This window comes from Lipophrys pholis (assembly GCF_963383615.2).
Source record: "Lipophrys pholis genome assembly, chromosome: 1".
Lineage (NCBI taxonomy): Eukaryota > Metazoa > Chordata > Actinopteri > Blenniiformes > Blenniidae > Lipophrys > Lipophrys pholis.
In genome coordinates this window covers 28064973-28087248 of record NC_137635.1, presented here as the reverse complement: position 1 = coordinate 28087248, position 22276 = coordinate 28064973, and the positions used below count along the sequence as shown (strand labels likewise).

The 22276-nt window shown below is 41.9% G+C and overlaps 1 protein-coding gene across 1 annotated transcript in view; it reads right to left on the bottom strand.

The window, feature by feature from the left end:
• LOC308106486 (uncharacterized protein) overlaps nucleotides 1–20679 on the bottom strand; it is a gene marked incomplete at its 5' end in the record, with an annotated part of 238865 nt that extends 218186 nt beyond the window's left edge. Inside the window, 3 exons of the mRNA XM_080458265.1 lie at nucleotides 2285–2450; nucleotides 3915–3965; nucleotides 20598–20679. Coding sequence (XP_080314391.1) covers nucleotides 2285–2450; nucleotides 3915–3965; nucleotides 20598–20679 — 299 coding nt within the window. The remainder of the gene's footprint in view (nucleotides 1–2284; nucleotides 2451–3914; nucleotides 3966–20597) is intronic.
• Between the last annotated feature and the right edge of the window lie 1597 nt (nucleotides 20680–22276).

The following is a 22276-nucleotide window of genomic DNA, read 5'->3' as shown; positions in this document are numbered from 1 at the left end:
AAAAAGGTTGGAAAATATCTCATGGGCAGACGTGGAGTCGTGAGGAAGAACTAGTGAATAAGAATTAGTGAGGAAGAAGAAGTGAGGAAGGTGCTCATTGATATCTGGTCTGAAGACTTTATATCGTGGTTGCTTGTGGCTACCCATTAGCCTCGAGCTAAGTAGCCCCTTTGGTTACCAAACAGCTAAAGGGGAGGGACTTCCGCTTTTGGTTCGGACCAATCAAAGAGGTTTCTCCTTCATCGTGCTTTTCTTCGTCTCTGGTCAGTGTTCGTATCAGGCGATAGCGCCCCCAAACCAGCAGCTGTTATATTTTCATGACGTTGTCCAGGCGGGTTGTCTGTCTCTCAAAAGTGCAGCGTGAAAGCAAATCAAACCAAAAGAAGGTGTGAAAATTTGAACCAAGTCCTGGACTTTCCCGGAGTGAAAGCAACCAAACATTAGTGATCTTTTCTCAGTACCACTTTGTGCCACCAGGAGGAGTACCGAGTCTCACCCGTTTCTCACTGCAGTCCGCAGCTTTTGATGTATTTTTGAGTCACTCTAACAGAAGCTGTGTGTTCATGTTGAGGCTGATGGAAAAGAGGTCCACATACAGTACGTACTGTACTCAGAGAGCCGGACGGAGGACCGACTGGGAGCTAAACGGATTCAACACCACACTACACATCAACATGGAAAGGCTTCATTCTTAAATACTGTCCCTTTAACACAGTGAAATAATTTTGTGTCTGTGGACAAAAGAGTTTTTTCAGTGCTTTAAACGCTTCTGTGTTAAGAGAAGCAGTCAAGTGCAAAATCATGCGAGGATATGAAGGAAACAGCAGCTGTAATATGGGATACAGAGCCGCGTTAGAAAACACAGAATACAGAGAGGATCCTTACATGAGTGGAAAACACTGGTCATGCAAACATGCAGGACATAAAAAGACATTGACTCGTCTGTTTTGCATACAATCAAAAGCTTGTTATGGAACATGCGGAGCATTGTTGGCCTCTTTTGGCAAAACAGCCGCTTCTGTCCACCTACAGCATTTAGATGAGTGTCTCAAGCCGCTGGGGTTAATTAGACTGAGACGTAAGAAACCTTCACGACTGGAGAAGTGACAAGAAATTATGTTAATGCTGCTGCGAAGTCCTTGTTATCAAGGTGAAATCAATCATGGCCGAGTCCCCCGAGGTCAGCAGCCATACATAAGCAATTATGCGTGTGTGTGTGTGTGTGTGTGTGTGTGTGTGTGTGTGTGTGTGTGTGTGTGTGTGTGTGTGTGTGTGTGTGTGTGTGTGTGTGTGTGTGTGTGTGTGTGTGTGTGTGTGTAGAATAGTAAATACCCCACAGAGGCGGGTCTCCTCTATTGAAGCCAAGCGCAGGTTCATCTTTTAGGCAATGCCGTTTCATGTAACCGCATCATATTTGGCTGATCGTTCACGCGGCGCAGCGTTTTAGGAGCCTGAAAACATGTTCCAGAGTGGAGAAATTCCAAAACACCGCCTCGGGTTTGACGCGTGAACGGGAAAGACACACATGAGACCCGATAACCCCGTGACCTTCTCTGCACTCTGACTTAACAACAATGGCGACTACCTGCTGCACGCGGACCTGCAGAAGCTTCTGATACTATTTGGTTTGATGAGGCCAGATGTTGGATTCCCTGAATACAAGGATGAGCAAATAACACTTGTGGAAATCTGCACACGCCTGTGTTGTTTGTTTCCTGTGTGCAGGCCCAATGTGTGTTCTCTGTGTCTTCTTCTATGTTTTTGTGTTCTCTATATCTTCTCCATTTTGGGGGTATATCTTAGAGCGCCCCCTAAAGGCTTTGAGTCGTGTTCATAGTGACGTGTGGACAGAAGCTTTTTTTTTTTTAAAGAATGATGGAAAGAAAAAAGATTGTTTTGGCTCTTGTGGGCTCTTCATGAAGTTCACTCTTATTTGTGTGTGTGTGTGTATGTGTGTGTGTGTGTGTGTGTGTGTGTGTGTATGTGTGTGTGTGTGTGTGTGTGTGTGTGTGTGTGTGTGTGTGTGTGTGTGTGTGTGTGTGTGTGTGTGTGGTCCTCTCTGTCTCTCTGTGTGTGTGTGTGTGTGTGTGTGTGTGTGTGTGTGTGTGTGTGTGTGTGTGTGTGTGTGTGTGTGTGTGTGTGTGTGTGTGTGTGTGTGTGTGGTCCTCTCTGTCTCTCTCTGTGTGTGTGTGTGTGTGTGTGTGTGTGTGTGTGTGTGTGTGTGTGTGTGTGTGTGTGTGTGTGTGTGTGTGTGGTCCTCTCTGTCACTGCGGCAGCAGCAAACCTGATGGCGATTCTCTCGGTGGCGTCCGGCTGGTCGGCCCTGGGCAGGTCCTCGGCCAGGATCTCCTCAGGACTGCGGGGGTCGTTCAGTGGCGGCTTCTGCTCTTTCCCTTTGATCCCCATCCCGGCCGTGATGGCGTTCCACAGGGCGCTCTGAGACTTGGAGCCTGAAAGACACGACGACTCCTTGGTCTTGTTATGGATGTTCTAACAAGAAACATGAATCAAACTTTCATTTGTTCCACGTTCACAACTTCACATCTCCAGCATCAATTGAACACACACACACACACACACACACACACACACACACACACACACACACACACACACACACACACACACACACACTCACACACACGCACACGCGCACACACAGGAATACACAGACACTGTCACTGCAGTCTAGATATCTGTGTCACACTGCCCCCTTGTGGAGTTCTGATGTCAGTGCAGGTGTCTCTCTAACCACACATCAACCAGCAGGTGGCAGACTCCTTCAAACAGTCCATCAGCTTTAATCACATTTTACACAACTATGAGAAGACACACATAAAGAAAAGCTGTTCCTGTGTCAGAAGTTTATCCGGGTCACTTCAGTAGAATTCAACTGAAATGTGTTTATTTCAAATGGTTCTATGAAATATAACTTCCAGGAGGTTGTGAGAACTTTATTCCATCGGCGTTAACAGAGCTGCACTACAACTTCTGATCCATTAGGAAGTGAAGGATAAATGCAGGAGGACACTCATCACAGTCAAAGGCAGAGCTGGAGGTTGAACCAGCAACTCCTTAAAATTTAGAGATACTCTTATTCATGTTTTTTATACCCTGGACATTGTTTGTAGTTCATGTGTCACAGTACAGTTCTATGAACAATCGTTTGAGGACGTGACAAAACAAACAGGTTTGAACAAAAACTCATCTTATTGTTGTGTTGATGCATAATAATAACAACAACAACAAAAATAATAATAATCTTGATTTGAAGCTGAGCCTTTTATAACCCGACAGCAGATCAAACACAGACACACACATCCTAACTGAAACGACAGGATATTACTCATATTTGAAGTAAACAGTGTCGATATATCAGCTGGAAAAAATTATAGATAGAATATTGTGGAAGCCGTGAAAGAGGAGACGGACAGAGTTGTCGAGTCATTTTCTGTATTGCTTCATACAGCCGGACAGTAGACCTGTCAGACATTTCCCCCGTGACATCACCACACTTCCTCCTTTAACACCTCTCGCATCACCAACACACACCACACACGTCACCGACACACACCCCGCACGTCACCGACACACCCCTTCCACTCTGAATGAGAGATCCTCCCTCAAGGTGCACCACAAGATTCCCATTTTAGTTTTTAATTTGACTTCCAAAGCAGGAATTGGGTTTTTTTTCAGTTAAATGATGGCCAATACGCATTTATGAAAAGAAACGGAAAAGGAGAATTTTCCCATAAAAATCCATGTGCAGCATTTTAATTTTCACTTCTTTAAATGTCCAGTCTAGTGAGGAGGAGGAATCAGTCCTCTGGAGCTCTGATGTGGAGGTGAGATGATGTGAACAGACTGAAGTCACTGAGGTGAGAGACGATATGAGGAGCTGGTGTTAAACTCACGTGAGAAACTGGCCTGAGGTCTGGAGGAGCCGTCTCCATCTTCATTGGCCACTGCAGGAGGAAAATTAAACAAATCCATCAGGGAAAGAAACTCGGCCAGTTTTACACGTCTGTTCTTTTCACCCACACAAAGGATTCTGAAATCTAGAGTGAAAACAAAAGATGCACAAAGAAGTCGTAGGAACATCCTGTAACATCAGTCTTGTCTTTTTGTTGCTTTCAGAAATCAAACTGTTTAATAAAAACCCCGTCTAACTCATGTCGTGTAATACCTACGTTTGTCCATGGCTGAAAAACCTCGTCATTTCACAAAAACACTCATAAAATGTCACATGAGAAGGTTTCATCTGCCTCTTCTTCTCTGCAGACAGACTTCAGGTCACATGACTGCAGAGTTCCTCTCGACAGGAAGAGGAAACAGCGGAAATCCTTTTATTTTCAGTGGAAATTAATTCATTTTAAGATCGATTGTGGCTTCAGCTTCCTTTTCATAGCTTTTCTCGATACAAATGTAACTTTATTTTGATAATATCCATTCAGTTTATGTAAACGATACACAAACAATAGAATGTAACAATATTTGTATTATAATTTACTGTTAAAACAAAATGTGATTCATGTCATTTTATTTAATAATACAAACCTAACAAATTAACACCATATTTCAAAACAGGTTTGATTAGACCACAAACTAGCATCCCATTCATCTCTGCTTAATCTGTCTTCATATATTATATTGGTAGATTTATGTCTGTTCTTTACATGAATTACATTTTCTTTATTCAGATGAGTGTATTCATGCTGCTGCACAAACTTCTGTTTGATGTGTTTCATTAATTTTTTAACGATAGAACTACGTACTTACTAATGTACGACTGTACTTTTAAGAGCCGTGATGCAACGTCAGCTTCCTTCTGGTTCGTTGTTAATGACATCCGTAGCATCGCCATAGCAACCACAGAAAACCTTGGTTTGTTGAGAAAGCGTTGAAACGAAAAAAGTTGAGATCGGATAAATAAAAAAATGTATAATATGAAAATAAAGTTTAGATTTGTTTCTATAAAATCTATCAAAGTGGAGCTAAAGCCAAAAAAAGTGTTAAAATATAATAACTTTCACTGACAATTGAAGGGAGGTCTGCCATGCTTTGTCGGCGGTCATGTGACCTGAAGTCTGTCCTCCAGAGCAGGAAGTGCTGCTGTTCTGCTCCTGAAACACTTTATACTGAGATTAACGGAGCGGAGGTCAAAGGTCGACTGCCAGCAGCCATACAAGCCCTTCACACAGACACGGAGGGGCAATTATGGTAATTAACTTAACAGCTCAGGCACACAAGAGTGACAATTAGATAGGAAGAGGTGTTTACGTGCGTGCGTGTGTGTGTGTGTGTGTGTGTGTGTGTGTGTGTGTGTGTGCGTGTCACAGCTGCTACCTGGTGAGCTCACGCCAATAAGCCAGTACTCTACACCTTCGCTGGTAGAACGACTCAATCTGTTTCTCACCAGCTTCATAAAATATACATGAAAGAGAAAACGTCCCATGTGACAAATCGAATCAAAAAGCCTTTTTCACCTTCGCCAGTGAAAGTTTGGTCTAAGTTCGTGTGTATTTATTTCTTGGTTTGTATGCATGTATGTTACCAGTTTACATCCCATCCAACGCCAAAATGTTCAGTTTTAAATTCCCTAACCTCTGATATGCCACAAGATGCAGTGACATCATCACTCTGGTTAGCGGTTGGGGGTCAAAGGTCGTGGGGATGGGAGGGGGGGTCACATGGAAATTATAGAATGCATGTACATCTGGGTCAAACAGTGACAACATGAATCAATTCAAACGACCATGACGAACGATGGCAGGAGTGGGGTGGTGGATCAAATAACCTTGTAATCCATTGGTTTCCATGGTGACAAATGTGGCGTTGGTGAAGGTTTGCGCCCTGCCTGTTCTAGTTTCTGTTGTTATTTCCTTCATCTACTACAGAGCAGAGGACAAGTAAGAAACAAAAAGTCCCGTTCCATGTGGACTGCAGCTATGAAGAATAAAGGTGAAATCAACAATCTGTTCCAGAAGCTTTGATAAGAGAACAGATGTTAAACAAACAAAGTAGGAGTGAGCGGCAGCAGAGGAAAGGTTCTGCCCAAACCACGGTATCAGCACATTTTACAACCCTGGAGACCTTTTGCACAAAAGCGAAGGTCAGAGATGAAGTTCTTCATTAAAGGTTTTCAAGCTGTTCGACATTCAGTGAACCAATTTACAGCAGATTTATTTTAAGTTTGGGACCCCGGCCGGCTCTGTTGGTAGAGCATGAGACTCTCAGGGTAGAGGGTTCATGTCCCACGCCGGGCGCCACCTTCCCGTGGGCTCATCACCTGCAGGAAGGTTCTTAATGGTGCAATGTGATCTGGGTGATGGTGCTCAGACTGACACCCCCACCACCCGGAAACGGATAAGCAGGAGAAAATGAAGGAATGGATGGATGGATGGATGGATGGATGGATGGATGGATGGATGGATGGATGGATGGATGGATGGATGGATGGATGGTGTTTAAGTTTCCCTGTTGACTGAGGACAAACAGATGGAGGTCAAATAGATGAAAATGTCCTGCGCAGTACCTCGACTCACTGAGGGCCAAAATAAACCACAGGAATATTTTAGATTCCATTTTTATTTATATCTGTGAAATATTCACTTAAAGTTCCATTTCAGAAGCCTGTGGTCGCTTTCTGCTTGATTGTTAAATGTTAATGCTCGGAGAGAAGTTCACAGGGTTTTGCAGCCCAGCAGGGATCCTGCAGTTTTTTCCATCTCCATATATACCTGATAGAGCTGTTTGAGGACTGTCACTCACTGGAATACTACACAACTGACCATTTACAGTAGAAGCACTTCTACTTCAATTCAGAGTACTAAATACAAACAAAAATGATCCAAAATAATGTGAGTAAACAACTGGCATGACGGTACATCAGAAGACGTCTCACGTAAGAAGACCATCTGGCTGCAGATTTTTGGACGAGACGTCAACTTCAATGTAAAAAAGCCGTGTAATAACAAAAACAACATAATTATAATCATTGCACAGTAGTGTAGTGAAATATAGCAAAATATGGATTCAAAGAACAAAGATCACTTCTTTTCTGAGAAGAAATCATGTCAGAAAGAAAACAATCAAATGTAAAACTGTGATATCAATTTAAAAGAACATTTGTTTTCTAAACGGAAATTATTAGAAGTAAAATGATAAATAAGTTTTTGGGTGAAACTACCAACCAAGAGTGAAACCATAAAGACCTTGCTTCTATTTCATATCACATCATGTCACCAGCAGAGGAAGAAGCTCTGACGATGTGGGAGGAGCAGGATGTCCAGGGGTCTGACTGAGAGACGACCTTTGACCTTCGGCCTGGTGCTGACGAATCCTGCATGTTTTGATGCCTTGCTCCTCGGCCTGCTGGCCTCACCTGTGCTCACCTGGAGCTGCAGGATCTCACATGAAAGAGTTTCTTTACAACCTGCTCTCCACAAAGTCCCTTCAAATCAATTCACATTTCTTTAGCTTTTTCTTGCAGTTGTTGCTCTAACATTAAGTAAAATCCTTCACTTCCACAGGAAACTCTCTGAAGCATTAAAGGTTTGAGTCCGGCTGTGGCCACATTCCAGGGTTTGAAGCTAAAACTTGCAGAATAAAAGCATCTCTGTGAAGTGAACTTGTGCACATGATGGTGAGTGGACTTCTGTAAATATGGACATCTCATGTTCCTGAGGAGAATTTAGTTCAGATTGATGTTTTAATCACATTATTTCTGCGTCATCAGGGTCAGATCACTGACTCACCAGCTCAGAGTTGAAAACACATTTTCCTTTAAACTCTCGTCTCGTCTTGTTAATGAATCATATTTATCTGAGCTGAATCTGTTATTTTTACTTAATTACAAACTCACTTTTTGTTCCAACAAATGTGAAAATAATTGTTGACTCGTGTTAAAATGAACAGCAGTTTGATAAAATCTTCCCAATAAATAAGTTTTTAGATGTAGGATTAGATTTGATTATTAAATAGTTTTATTGATGTTAAATAATTAAAATGTATTAAAATAATGTAATTTTAAAATGTGTGTGTAAACGTGGTTTGTTGACAGAAGTTTGGCTTTATTGAACATGAAAACTTCTTGGTTTGTTTTTTTATGTTTAAAAGTATTTAACAGTCACATCCTATTAAAATCCATCCATCAATTGATTGATTGATTGAGATATTTATTTCAAATATGTAAACACAAGTATCAAGTGAACAAGTCGGGATATTAAATATCTATATCTATATCTATCTATACATCTATATCTATATCTATCTCTATATCTATCTCTATATCTATATCTATATCTATATCTATATCTATATCTATATCTATATCTATATCTATATCTATCTCTATCTCTATATCTATATCTATATCTATATATCTATATCTATATATACAAATATGTGTATATATATATGTGTGTGTGTGTGTGTGTGTGTGTGTGTGTGTGTGTGTGTGTGTGTGTGTGTGTGTGTGTGTGTGTGTGTATCTATCTATCTATCTATCTATCTATCTATCTATCTATATCTATATCTATATCTATATAGATATATATCTATATCTATATCTATATAGATATCTATATACATACATATTCATACACATACATATAAAACAATTTCATAAAGCAAGGGAATTATTCCACACAATGCATCCATCCATCCATTAATCCATCCATCCATCCATCCATCCATCCAATCACAGGACACACAGAGAGACAAACATCCAGGGACCATTTAGCGTCACTAATCGACCTCACAGTTGTTGGACTGTGGGAGGAGACTGACGGAGGTCGGGGTTCCTGTGTCAGTGGCAGTTCTCTGCTTTGCTCCACCCGGTGGGACTTTCTCTGTAACTTTGACTTTGATGTTCTGCGGCTCCAAGTTCCTCCGCAAATTTGATGCAGTGGTTTTGAAGCGAGATAACACCATCGCCACCACAAAGGGTAAAAATTAACGTTACTATTGTCGTCTTTCGCTGACACAAATTCAGAATAGTGACTATTTCCTGCTCCACGACGTGCATCGCTCTCGTCCCTCCATGGTTGTTTACGTTTGTGCTGCTGGCTGCTTGGTGAGTCGTCCTCATGCAGAGTGGGTGACTTGTCTCATACGTGACGTCGTCAGTCGCCAAAACACAAGAAGAAAGCAGATTTATCTTTTTACTTTCAAGTAGTGAATTGGATAAGTAACTTTAATTTGGTTACTGGTTTGGAAATAGTAATGTGTTTGATTACTTTGGATCATATTGGAGTAATTCTTATTGCAGTAATCACTGATCAGATTACTTCCTCAAGTTAACTGTGACAACACTGGTATTAATCGTCTGCAAAATGTTATTAGGTAAAACGTTACCGGCATCACTGAACAATCCAGAATAACACCACGAGTGACAAAGTGCTGAAACAAGCATTCAGACGGGACTATTAGATCCTGATTACAACAGAATAATGTGATCGTTTCCATGTTGGTTTGACTTCTCTGTGCAGTAACTGGATGGAGCGCTGAGCCTCCACAAGTACAAAACACCTGGTACAATAGAGATGGATGTGTTGGTGGAGGAACTTACCAAACATATCGGATCGTTAGAACAGATTTCTTTTTTTAATTGCAATTAATGGGAAGATGGTCGGTTACAAAATCAAGAAAGAGGAGCAGCAGAAGAGATTCTATTATATAAAATATTACAAGAAGGTACAACACATAAATATCTATAAAAGAAGTCCACAAATAAAAGTCATGACATTAAAACATAAACAACAATACACACATTCAGAACTCCAGTTCGCACTCTCAGTGTTTCCAAAGGCAAAACCAATAAATCAACAGTGTGTGTTATTTTACTGAACTCAACCCTCAGTGTGTCCTGCTGGCAGGTCAGCTCCCATTAATAGGTTTGTACCTGCGTTTCCTGCTGATTAATAAGAATGAGCAGAGGAGAAGCTCCACTGAGCTGCAGGACGTCACCGGAGTGGAGCAGCAGGCTGCAGAGCGTTGACCAGATGCTCCTCAGGTTATGTAACTGTTGTTGTGGGCAGGAGGCGACAGGTGTTGTTTCACACTGAGACTCCTGCAGCCTGCATGCACGTCCAAATACCTCTGCTCGAGTCACACAGTCAAACTGAGCTCTCCTCCCTCAAAGCAGATGTTTCAACGAGCAGGCGACACTCTGAAGGCTCACAGCCTCCTGCACTCTGAGTTTAACTGACACGTTGGGAAAACTAAACCGTGGATCATCCCTGCAGCAGCCGCTGATGGAGGAAACGCAGCAGCACCCGTTTAATGGACTCCAGCGTTATGTAACATCAGTGCATTTAGAATATTGCAGAAATGTTTGTTTACAAGGTAAATTACTTGATGAACACACTGTTTTCATGTGCAGCAAAAACTGATGTCACGATCTGTTGATTTAACAAATATCCAGCGGAAGAGTTCCAACGAGCAGCAAAGCAGAGCGAGGAGATCAATACAAACAAACAAATCAAAAAAGCCCTGAACATGAATGTCATCAAGTAAAAGAAAAACACTGGCGCCGAAAAATACCAACAGAGTCTCACCATGGAAACGGTGAGTGTGTGTGTGTGTGTGTGTGTGTGTGTGTGTGTGTGTGTGTGTGTGTGTGTGTGTGTGTGTGTGTGTGTGTGTGTGTGTGTGTGTGTGTGTGTGTGTGTGTGTGTGTGTGTGTGTGTGTGTGTGTGTGTGCGGCCAGCAGGTCGTGATGGAGCAGAAATTGGCGGCGGCTTTATTTCGACCCCGCCGTGAGTGAGGCCTTGTTTCAGACTCTCTCCTTTCACACACTGATTTGTGAAGTGTGTGTGTGTGTGTGTGTGTGTGTGTGTGTGTGTGTGTGTGTGTGTGTGTGTGTGTGTGTGTGTGTGTGTGTGTGCTGCAGAGCTCAGCTGAGTGAAAAACTGAAAAGAGTCCAGAGAGACAAGGTCAGGCTGAATAAAGCAGGAAAACATGCATGCAGTCCTGACACGAACACCAACCTGTCCCGGTTTACAGCCTCACACTAAATTGATTTAATGTGTTTCAGTCATTGCAGGTCACAAAGCAGTACTGAGAACCAGAAGTGTCCAACAGGTGGCAGCACTGAGACAGTAACCTTAATGGTAGCATGCTGAGAATAACAGCAAACGAGCGTCAATGTCTGGAGGAAACACCAAGTTCCTCACAGTTAAACAGTGTTAAAACTTGGTTTTTATTAGTACGAACACTGGTGAAGCTGTTTGGACTTGATTTTGATTTGAGCTTCCTGGTCCAAACTCACAAAGATCTGATCGGATGTATTGAACTGAACTGAGTTTGATACTCTTGGTCTGATTACAGTGACTTCTTAAAAAACTTATGGAGTTACATTACAAGTTACTACAAGAACATGTGGGAGGAATGTGCTCTAAAATCTGGATGTTAGAGGGAGGATCCAGTATTCGGGGTATCACGACATTGTAAGTCATAAAACAGTATTAATCCTTCCGTTAAAGTTGTTCTTCTACCAGCTACGAAACAACCTCCACATGCTGTTAAATCTACTAACATGTAACACATCCGGATAATGAAGCTTTAAGAGTTTCAGTTTAAAACCTGAACATTTAGAAGAAACAGCTCTGGCACCACGAGAGGAAGTACTTCCTCCTCTTCCCAAGGTGGGCATGTGTGGGCGGAGCCAGTCCAGCTCAGACAAACACAGCAGATTCTGAATGTAGCTCCTATGATCCAATATTCAAATGGAGGAAAATCCAAGAAAAGCTGGATTTGGGGCTCTAAACTCTGAAAACGATGTTTTTGGACCAATGAGACCCGAGTGATGGTGAAAGTGTTGAAAGATGGATGATCGGAGATCTTTAAAAAATGACTGACAGGCTGAGGACAGCAGCTGATTAGATGTTATTTACCTATTTCACATAGATTTAGCGACAAGAGAGCCACACACCATCACCTCCACACACACGCACACACATACACATACACACACACACGCACGCCCACGTACATACACAGACACTCACACACACTTTTACTTTACTGTTAAAGTTTCTGATGAACACAAGTATTGTATCACTAACGTCAAGCTTCACTACAGATGTTCTTACTACTACTAAGACATTGCATTGACTTACATTCAATTCCTGTGGACTGACTTTAACCACGACCATAACCAAAAAATAAAAAGTTCATCACTGAAACTGAAATATAAAAGTATATTTGTAATAATTTTATCTTCTGGTTAAAAAACCTTTTTCATTGTACCGTATTTTTAATTTTCATGATACATAAAAAGCTCAAAACACTTTACTCTCTGTTATAAATTTAAGATGAATAAAAGTTCCACTGTTTAAATCAAACTATGAGAGAGAGTTTGTAGAAATACCGTTTTGGACAAAAATGAAGGGAAACATAGTTTGTATAGAGGATTAGAGCCGTTATTCCTAAACATTTTCTCGAGTGACCCAAAGTTTTACCAAAGTACACAAATATACAAACCAGTTTCCTGGTCATCTTCTATACCGGTGATTTAATTGTTGGGTTTACACTCTTCAGCTTTCATTCGCCAGTTTTTCACCACAAAAGATGAATTCAGCTCGAACTCGGTCTATTGCTCTTTTTTTTCTTTTGACCGGCGTAAACCTGTGATTGTGATCCGTCATTCTGACTCCTGCTGTTGACTTTGCCCGCTTAGCTTTGTGTATATTGCAGACATTTGAAATATACATAATTTTTATATTTCTAAATAAATGATAAATTTGTGATGTAAACACTAATGTTAGGGATTTTGTGACAAACGTTAATTGAATTCAGACGCACCTCTTTTCAAGACATAGAAAAGTTGAAGAAAAGACCAGATAACCCCGCGACCCGATCACCCCTCGACCCGATCACCCCTCGACCCGATAACCCCGCGACCCGATCACCCCTCGACCCGATAACCCTCGACCCGATAACCCTCGACTCGATAACCCCTCGACCCGATAACCCCGCGACCCGATAACCATGTGACCCGATAACCATGTGACCCGATAACCCCGCGACCCTGTTCGCGACGTTACTTGACAACAACAATGGCGGACCACCTGCTGCACGTCCAGCTGCAGAAGCTACTGATGCTCGTCGGTTTAAAAAGGCCAGATGTTGGATTTGTCGAATATGACGACTTTTTTCACGCTTCCTGTCTTCTTCTTCATTTTTGGTGTAAATCTGCCCCCTACTGACATTATATATGTACTACATCGTTTTGAGTCATTCTTATAGTGCTGTGTGGAACGGGAAAAAAAATATCGTCTTGCCTCGTGTGGACAGGGTCCAAGTTAACAATAGTAACTCAGGGGGGCGGGGCTTAGCCAAACGTACGTTGAGCAGCCAGAAAGTCTCGACTGCCACCTCAAGACAACACCATTCTGCAGTTATCGAGACAAAAGTTACTCAGATATGGAATCACAACTCAAAAAAAATTTCCAGTCTCTGGATCAAGTGTCAACTGCTCCAGACGTTTGTTCATAATAAAAGTAATCTGAGTGTGACGGCTCACTGGATCGACACAGTTTGTCATGTATTGATGGTGAAATCACAATTTGGAGGAAGAGAAATCGGAAAGTAAAGCAATGATTAACGAAATTACTTTCTTAAACCAGTAACTAGTAATCTAGTAATCGATAACTTTCTTGGAGTAAATTGCCAACTGATGCCAGCTGTTGTTTAAAATCCATCAATGTTTCATTTCACTGTAATAGATTTACCTCTGATCAAATCTTCTTGATTATTATTCTGGACATTCATAACTTCAGAATAAACTCCAGTTCAGGTGTAAACAGCAGAATGTTGGAGGCCAGAAGCCATTTTTGTTTTAAAAGTTTTCCTGTTTGACGTACAGTTGATCAGGTGAGTCTTCCACTGGTTTTCTTTCTGTGTCACATAAAGCTTCACTTGTTGTTTTGGACATGAATTTACTCAGAACCCTCTTTGGTTACGTTCATAACCTCAGTCCATGTGTTACCGAGCTGCTGTGCCGAATTTGTTATTTAGTCATTTGTGGCTGATTGTCTTTAAAGAAAAAAATATTCATAAATCTAGAAACTATAATTATAATTCCAGGGAAGCAATATATCACATTGGTGTAACTGTTGTAAAAGAGTAATAAGACAGTTGAGGCCATGTTGAATATCATCGAGGCTGTGATTCTTCAGCACTGAATCCCAATGACGGCTGATATTCAAACCACAAGCAACAAGTGTGACGTTGCTTCATGGAAAGTAATCAGTTAGTAACTCAGTGGTATTTATCATTTCTTTAAGCTAGTTTATTTTTGTTCAGATCAGTGAAAAGTAGTTAATTCCACTGTAATGACCAAAAAGGTCTATATTCAGACCTCTTTTATCCTTCTTAGAGAGACAGAGTGAGGAGCTCATTCACCAGAATCACATCATGAATAAAGACAAAAGCAGCTTGTCAGTGAGATTAACTTTTGTTTCCAGCCAGAATTCCAGCCAGAATTTGACACAAGAATTAAACAAATTCAGACACTAGTTGAAAGGTAGAAGACGATAAGATCAAACTAAATAGCAACTCAAAGAAAACTTCATGTGCTGTTAAGACTGCCTTCAACCTGACGTGAGCATCTTGTGGAGTCAACAGCAGCACGGCGACCGCCTCAGCCCCGGACTGAGCGAGTGGCGAGCAGCGAGCTGCTCCGGTGTCACACTTAGACCAGGAAACACCAAAATGCTGCACGCACTGAAACTGAGGCTCAGCGAGATAGTGATTGTGACACTGGTGCGTTACCATGACAACTGGCATGCTGGCGCAGCAGCGATAGGGGCGCGTGTGACTGAGGCAGGTTTCTAACAGGTAAGGAAGGCTGTGAAATCAGAAACACGGAGCTCAGAGAGCTCAGACTTTTAATCTGTGGGGATTTTATGGCTGTTCTCATCTGAATGAGTTACATTCAAACTCACATGCATGCGTAGCTGGTTCACCAGACCAACACAGAGAGGGCACTTTGGGACATCTTACCATCACACCGATGTGCAAATAATCCATCAAAGAAAGGTCAGCAACTTCAAAGACATTCCCAGCATGCATTGCTTCAAGGTTGCTATTAAATCCATGCATGTCAAACATGTAAATCGATCAAGAAGAAAAAAGACATATGCAGTATGTCATGTATGTCATGTTGCTTTGGGCAACAGACCAAATAAAGGATGTATTTATGACCACTATGTAGTAGAATCTCTTCAATTCTCAACATCTTAGCAATTTCTGGCAGAATTAAAAGCCATGGTGCCCCAGAACAATCACCACGATGCAAAAGCCCAAAATATGAAAATGTAAAAGCCAATAAGGCAAATGTGCAAACTCAAAGTAAAAAACCCAAAAGATTATTTAGACAGATGCAAAACGCAGACCACAAATGTAAAAGCCAACAGGATTACACATCATAAAGGTAAATCTCACCACACAAGTCACAACATTACACAACACAAGAGTGTAAACCGCCTCAATACCAGAGTAAAAGTGTAAAAAAAACCACAAGCAGGTCAATCAGATGAAAGTTGTTTGGTCCCATTAAGAATTATTTACACATTTTACAGCATTTGATCAATTCTGACCATCTATTCGAGGTGACATGGTCAAAGAATCACAGGGAAACAAGTATTTCCTATATATAGCTGCATACATAGTGAAAGAGAAGCCATGGCTTCCAGTCAGGTCGATGTTGATCCAGTGTCTTTCCATCACTTTCCCCTCGGAGAATCAGATTCTTCAAACATCAAGACACACAGACTTTCTGGCTCTGCCCTTCTTTCTTTACGTACATAGAGACTAACTCAAACCCCATGTTTTCCTCCAGAGAGAGTTCCCTCAAGACCTCCAGGAACTAAGGTGGTGGATGAGTTTGGGATTTCATTTGATTTGGACTGAGCTATTCCACTGTGAGGAAAAATATGTGCTTTCACTCTTTAGAAGACCCCCGATTCAGACTGAACAACCAGCTGCTGGATGTTGATGTCAGAGTGGATGAACTTTACCTTGATCCACCTGCTGAGACTAAACAGGTTCATAGAATTTGTTTTGGGGCCGTTTCTGTTGGAGTTTACATCAGCTTTTTTCAAATTGTTTTAATTTCCCTCCCGCTGTCCTCCAGTTGTGTTTGGTGTTAATGCAAAGCGATTGGGAATCTTATTCTGAGGCGATTAAGATGAAATACATAAAAACCTCACATTCTCAGACAAACCTTTGTCCATCTCGGCTTTCCTGCTTCTTCCCACTCTTCTTCCTCACCTGCCTTCACCCACGCTCTGCTTTTACAGTGTTTAACCCTTTCTAAGAAATCTGTATTCTTCCATCTTCACATGCTTTAGATCCCTGAGCTCTGCAGAACTTCCTCTATTGAGTCTCATTTGTGCACTTATCATATAAGAGTCGATCTGCAGGCTGACACGTTTCAAAACTGGTTTTGAAACCTCAACACAAGAAACTCTTTCCCGCCATACACAGCTGTGACTCAGATAAGTTGGTCCACTTCAACCCAGTCCAAGAACTCTGAATACAAATTCCCAACCTGCTGTTACAGGCAAAGATATTCCAAATAACTCAGTCACACTGTGATGTGTCTTCCTCAAGTCCAATCCAAGAGAAAACCAGGTCGCTTCAGGGACTCTACTCTATCCTAGAGCGGTCTGGACTCCAAACCCTGACCAGGCAATCACTTCTCTCAGTCACTGGTCAAAATGTGAATTAAAGACATTAGAAACAGCATAAAAAAGGAGAATAAATAAAGTGAAAGCTTTATTAAGATAAAGGTGATAAAATAAGTGAAGTGCTGTTTAATTGAAAGCCTGTGCAAATAAGATTGTTTTAAGTCCTGATTTAAAGAGGTGAGTGTGTCAGCAGTCTTCAGGTGTTCAGGAAGTTTGTTCCACAGGTGAGGAGGTAGGAACTAAAAGCTGCGTCACCTTGTTTCTTCTGACTGTAGGAGTACTGAGTAAAACCTCTTCCTGACGACCTCAGGGGTCTGGATGTTTCTTATTCTATGAGTTAATCTGACTCGGGCCAGAAATCCTTTGATTCTTTCAATATGGCAGTGAGGTGATTTTGTTATTGTCTTAATATGATTGTTGAATTTCCAGTCTGAGTCCATAATTACTCCCATATTTACATCCACCAAGGATGTAATGAAATAATCAATGTATATTTTTTTCTGCCTGTATGACTGTTAGCAAGATTACGTCAAAACGACAGCGCGGATGTTGTCAAAATGTTCACCACAGATAGATATTAGACCAAGGAAGATTCCATAACATTTTGTAGGTGATCCAGAAACTTTTTTTTTTTCTGAGTCCAGGTCATCCTTTGGTGGACATCAGAAATCTCTGATTGTTCTTGTTCCGACTTGATTTGATGTTCAGAATGACCTGGAGGTGGGACGTGAACCCACTTCCTTGAGATTTCGAGTCTCATGCTCTACCAACTGAGCTATATTTTTCAAATAATATAGTTACCTTGGTTTGTTAAAAGCATTTTCGTGTTTTGAAAGTGATTCATTGAAAGGCTGTCATGATAAGGACATAGCATTTTATGGTTTTCTGTTGATGAGTGCAAAATGTCTATATTTTCTTTATTAAAAGTATTGTTGTCAAAAATATAGGTTTTATTGGTTTTTTATCACCAATTTCCAGCCAGTGAATGGGGAAATTACTGCGTGCAAAGCAATGGAGTTGCAAAAGGTTGAGAAAAAAAGCTGCACAACACAAGTGGTACTCAAAATATTTTGACAGGGTTGGCAGGTCTGCCATTGTTCCAGTGGGTCCAGCAGTATGTTGCGGTCAACTGTGTCTAAAGCAGCACTAAGATCCAGGAACACTAAAACTGAGACTCTGGAAGTGTCGCTGCTCATGTAAATATCATTCAGCACTTTAATAAGAGTGTTTCAGTGCTCTGACCTCAATCCAGACTGGAAAACATTCAGCTCATGGTTTTGTGCCATAAAAGCATTAAGTTGTGTAAAAACTACCTTTTCAGTAATCTTACTCAAGAAAAGCAGGTTTGATATGGGCCTGTAATTACTAATTACTGAAGCATCCAGATTACTCTTTTTTGAAAGAGCTTTGATAACGGCTGTCTGTAGAGTTTTAGGAAAACACACGTCTGAAGAGAGCTGTTGACTATTTGTAGTATATCTGGAGCAAAAAATTTAAAAACATCTTTAAAAATCTTTGTGGGCAGTGTGTGGAGGCTGCATGTTGTGGGTTTGAGGTGTTGAACAATGTAGGTTAGTGCTGCTCAGTCTAACAGGTGAAAATCCGCCAGATGAGACAGAACATCTTTGTGTGGAGGCTCAGGTGTTCCAGTCGTAATGTTTGAGGTCGACTGACTGACCCTCAGTCTGATCTGGGTCATTCTTTTGTGTGAAATGTGATGAAAATCATTACAAGCTGCATCAGATAACAGTTGAGGAGGGCCTGATGTTGAGGGATTAGTCAGTCTGTCCACAACACTAAACAAAGTACGAGCATTATTACTGTGCTTGGTCATAATCTCAGAGAAGAAGGACAGTCTGGCCCTTTTTACATCTAGGTTATACATTAAAGTGTTTCTTTATAGATGTCATAATGAACAGAGAGCTTAGATTTTCTCCACCTGTGTTCTGCCAGTCTCCAGTCTTTTGAGGCTTTTGCCAGTCTATCGTTCCTCCATGGGGCTTTTCTCCTGCCACAGTTCACTTTAGCTCTGACTGGGGCGATAGTACCAACTTCTTACACGTAGCACTCTAAACTATACAAGCTTCTTATTTGTATCTCTGGTTATCGTTAATAATTTCATTAATAATCAGGTCTATGAATAACTAGTTAACATACGTTTAAGAGACTGATCATCTACTTGCTCTCTTTTCCCCTCATGGTGGTGCCCCGGAGAACTCCAAATATTTCTAATTCAGTGGTGGTGGGGCTCTTCATTATTATTCAGTTTCCGCCAATGGTAACTCAATTTAAATACAGTGCATTTATATACCACATTACAACAATCTTGCCTTTTTTAGATGGAGAGAGGCTCCCAGTGATGAAACTCCAGAAATCCTTGCCTTGCTTTGCCTCGTAATAACTGTTTCACGACACTAACGATCAAGCTTAACACATCAACAAAGGAATTAAAGAGCACAATATATCTCATCTAAATTAAAGAACTAAATGCAAGAGACACCAACAAAATGGGTCATTATGAAGAAATGTTTGTCTTTGCGATGTGAAGCTAACTGTGCTAGTAAAATACCTTTCTGTCCAACAGCTAACAGCAGGGCTGTACGCTCCTTCTGAATCCCGGTGAACATGTGCAGACCCCCTGAAGAGGGCGCTGTGTGCTGAGCAGAAGTCCACAGAGGAAGAGACCTTGAGAAAGAGAAGGATGCATCCAGCAGGTCCTGGTTTTGTTGACCCGCAAGGGATCATAGCATGGCTCTGTTATGTCACCAGTCACAGCCGGTGTCTTACTGTAGCTGGTGTGGAGAATTCAAAATGGAAGTTATATAATAAAAGAGTGTCTGTGAGTGTCTGTGATCCCCGCACTACTACTTTCACCGTGTGGCTTCTCTGTTTGAGTCATCTGAACCATGAGAATACAGTGGATGTCATGTGTTGGACAGAGTTGTTTTTAATCAGAAGCACTGCGTCCTGTGGGAGGTTCTTACGTTTGCTCATGACCTGATATATTAGCCGCCCTGCAGCTAATGTGTTCTGAGCTAATTGGAGGATTATTCACCAGTGAAGACACATTTGTGTTGAATCTGTTGTGGCAGATGTTCACTGTCAGTGCGGACAACTCATCCTGCTGAGCGGCAGCGATGAGCTGCAGTTCTCTTTCTGAAATGACTTTGTGAAACAACCATTAAAAGTCCTAAGAATCTCAGTCTGCTGTTTTTCGCCACAAAATAATGTGATTCAGAGCAAAAGTTCAAGGCAAACTTCATTCCACAACTTTGCACAGCAGGTTTTGTTTCTGCTAACGACCGGCTCACTGGTGACAACAGGTCAAGTCTCCTGAAAAACGAAGCAGCTCAATCAAATCACGTGGTCGGTTTCCACTCCGAAGGAGCCTAAAGTTCCCACATCTTTCTATCGCTCTATTCTCAAACACTCGCTCCGGTGAGAGTTTTTTTTACAGGTGCAAGAAAGAGAAAGCACAGAGTGGCACATAAGTTCATCAACACTGTGGTTGTCAAGACAATCGGATGAATTGCTGATGACGTCAGCTGCACACAGCTTTCAGTCTGAAGCCCCTTTGTTTCCATGGTGTGGCCACAGAAGCAACTTCAGCTCAACGGGCAAATGTCTGGAGTTGTGCAGACGAGCTGAAACGTGATGTCTTTAACGATGGTGCTGCTGTATCAGCTGCCAAGCGCCTCAACGCTCCGCTTCTGTTCACACACATGCACACGCACACAGACACACACACACACACACACACACACACACACACACACACACACACACACACACACACACACACACACACACACACACACACACACACACACACACACACACACTTTAGTGCATCTGCCTCGATGCACGCTCAACCTTTCCCCGCACAGGTCTGATTCTCACCGATGGTGATGTTGAAGCCGTCGATGCTGAAGGTAGCACTCCGACCCTTCCTGAATCGATGCTTTCTGGAGTTAACTTCCATGGCTCTGCGCGTTCTTTAACGCCTCCCTTCAGTTCTGCCGCTTTCTCTCAGTTTTGTATGAAGGAGAGAAAGAAAAGAGGAAAGAAAAGCAGCCTGTGACTGCGCTCAGAGTGGCGCGCTGAGAGGAAACTGTCAGAGACTACTTCTTGTTTGCGGTCGCCGTCCCTCTCAGCCCCCCGTCTTTTGTTGCACATCGCTTTAGTCTCCCCTCTGCCGCTCCTCACACCCCAGCCAGTTAATTTCAAGGAGCTTACGGCACTTGATTTGTTTTTCCTTCTTTCTGCGTCTCCTCCCCTCCCTGCTTCTCTCTCCTCATCCCTCATTCCCAGGAGGTACAGTAGGTGTGTGGTGGTGGGGAGGAGCAGCGGACATCTCCAGAGGTGTTTGGAAACAGGAGGGACGCCTCCCACTGTCAAGAATTGAGGAGCAAAGCATTTGGTAGCTCAGACTTGTCCTTGAGTTTTCTCTAAATATCACAAATACAGATTGTAAATCTGTGTTCTGTCATGTGGGCGCTGGTGTGTGGAGAGAGAGATGAAGAGAAGGTGGGAACAGAGGTAGCGAATGCTGATCGTGTGTGTTTAGTGGAAGCATTCATTAAATCAATGTGGCTGCTATTCATTTTGCTGGAGTTATTTGTTCAGGAGCACGGAGACGGAGGTGATAACAGTGGCACATTATGTTTTCATGGGGGAAAGAAACCTGTACTTCATTCAGAAGAACGCTTTCCTCTTTAACTGTCTGAAAAACAGTTATTCACATTTTAGAATTTATTCCAATTTAAACACAAAGGTGAGTGTCAGACACAGCAGCAACACAGCCCACTTCAATCACACACACACACACACACACACACACACACACACACACACACACACACACACACACACACACACACACACACACACACACACACACACACACACACACACACACACACACACACACACACACACACACACAAACACACACAAACGATTAATAGAGAATAAAGAGCTCTCTAAATTAGCACCATCTGACATTTAGCTAAGGAATTTTCCACTCTTTCCCCCCCCCGACCACCACACACACACCCTGATTAGGGTGTGTGTGTGTGTGTGTGTGTGTGCGTGTGTGTGTTTTGTGAAGGCTTCTGGCTTCATCTCACACCTTCTCTACTATTCATTAGATGTGTTGATAGGAGTGTGTGCCCATATCAGAAGACGAGGTGCCTCGGTGTCATCGCTTCAGACACAGAAATACACATACATCTATTTATTCAGGCGTAAACCATCCTGAATATCAAGAAACACATTAGAATCCATAAGACTTTTCACTTTCATATCTTCTCAAAATTAGAGCTCATAACCATAAATGATTATTATCTCCACCTTTTTCAAGGAAAATGACAAAAGCCTGTGGATGATGTGCAAGACCTAAAGGTTTAAAAGACAAAGGATTAAAGGCCAGTTAAGAAAAATGTCCCTCTCACCTATGTAAGATGAGAGGGTGGTATCTGCATCGTACTCATCCTCTACCAGAGTCCTGTGACTTTGATGGTCTATGCAGTATCTGAGCTGTACCTAGGACTACGCTCTTCTGGACTGAGGCTTCAGAT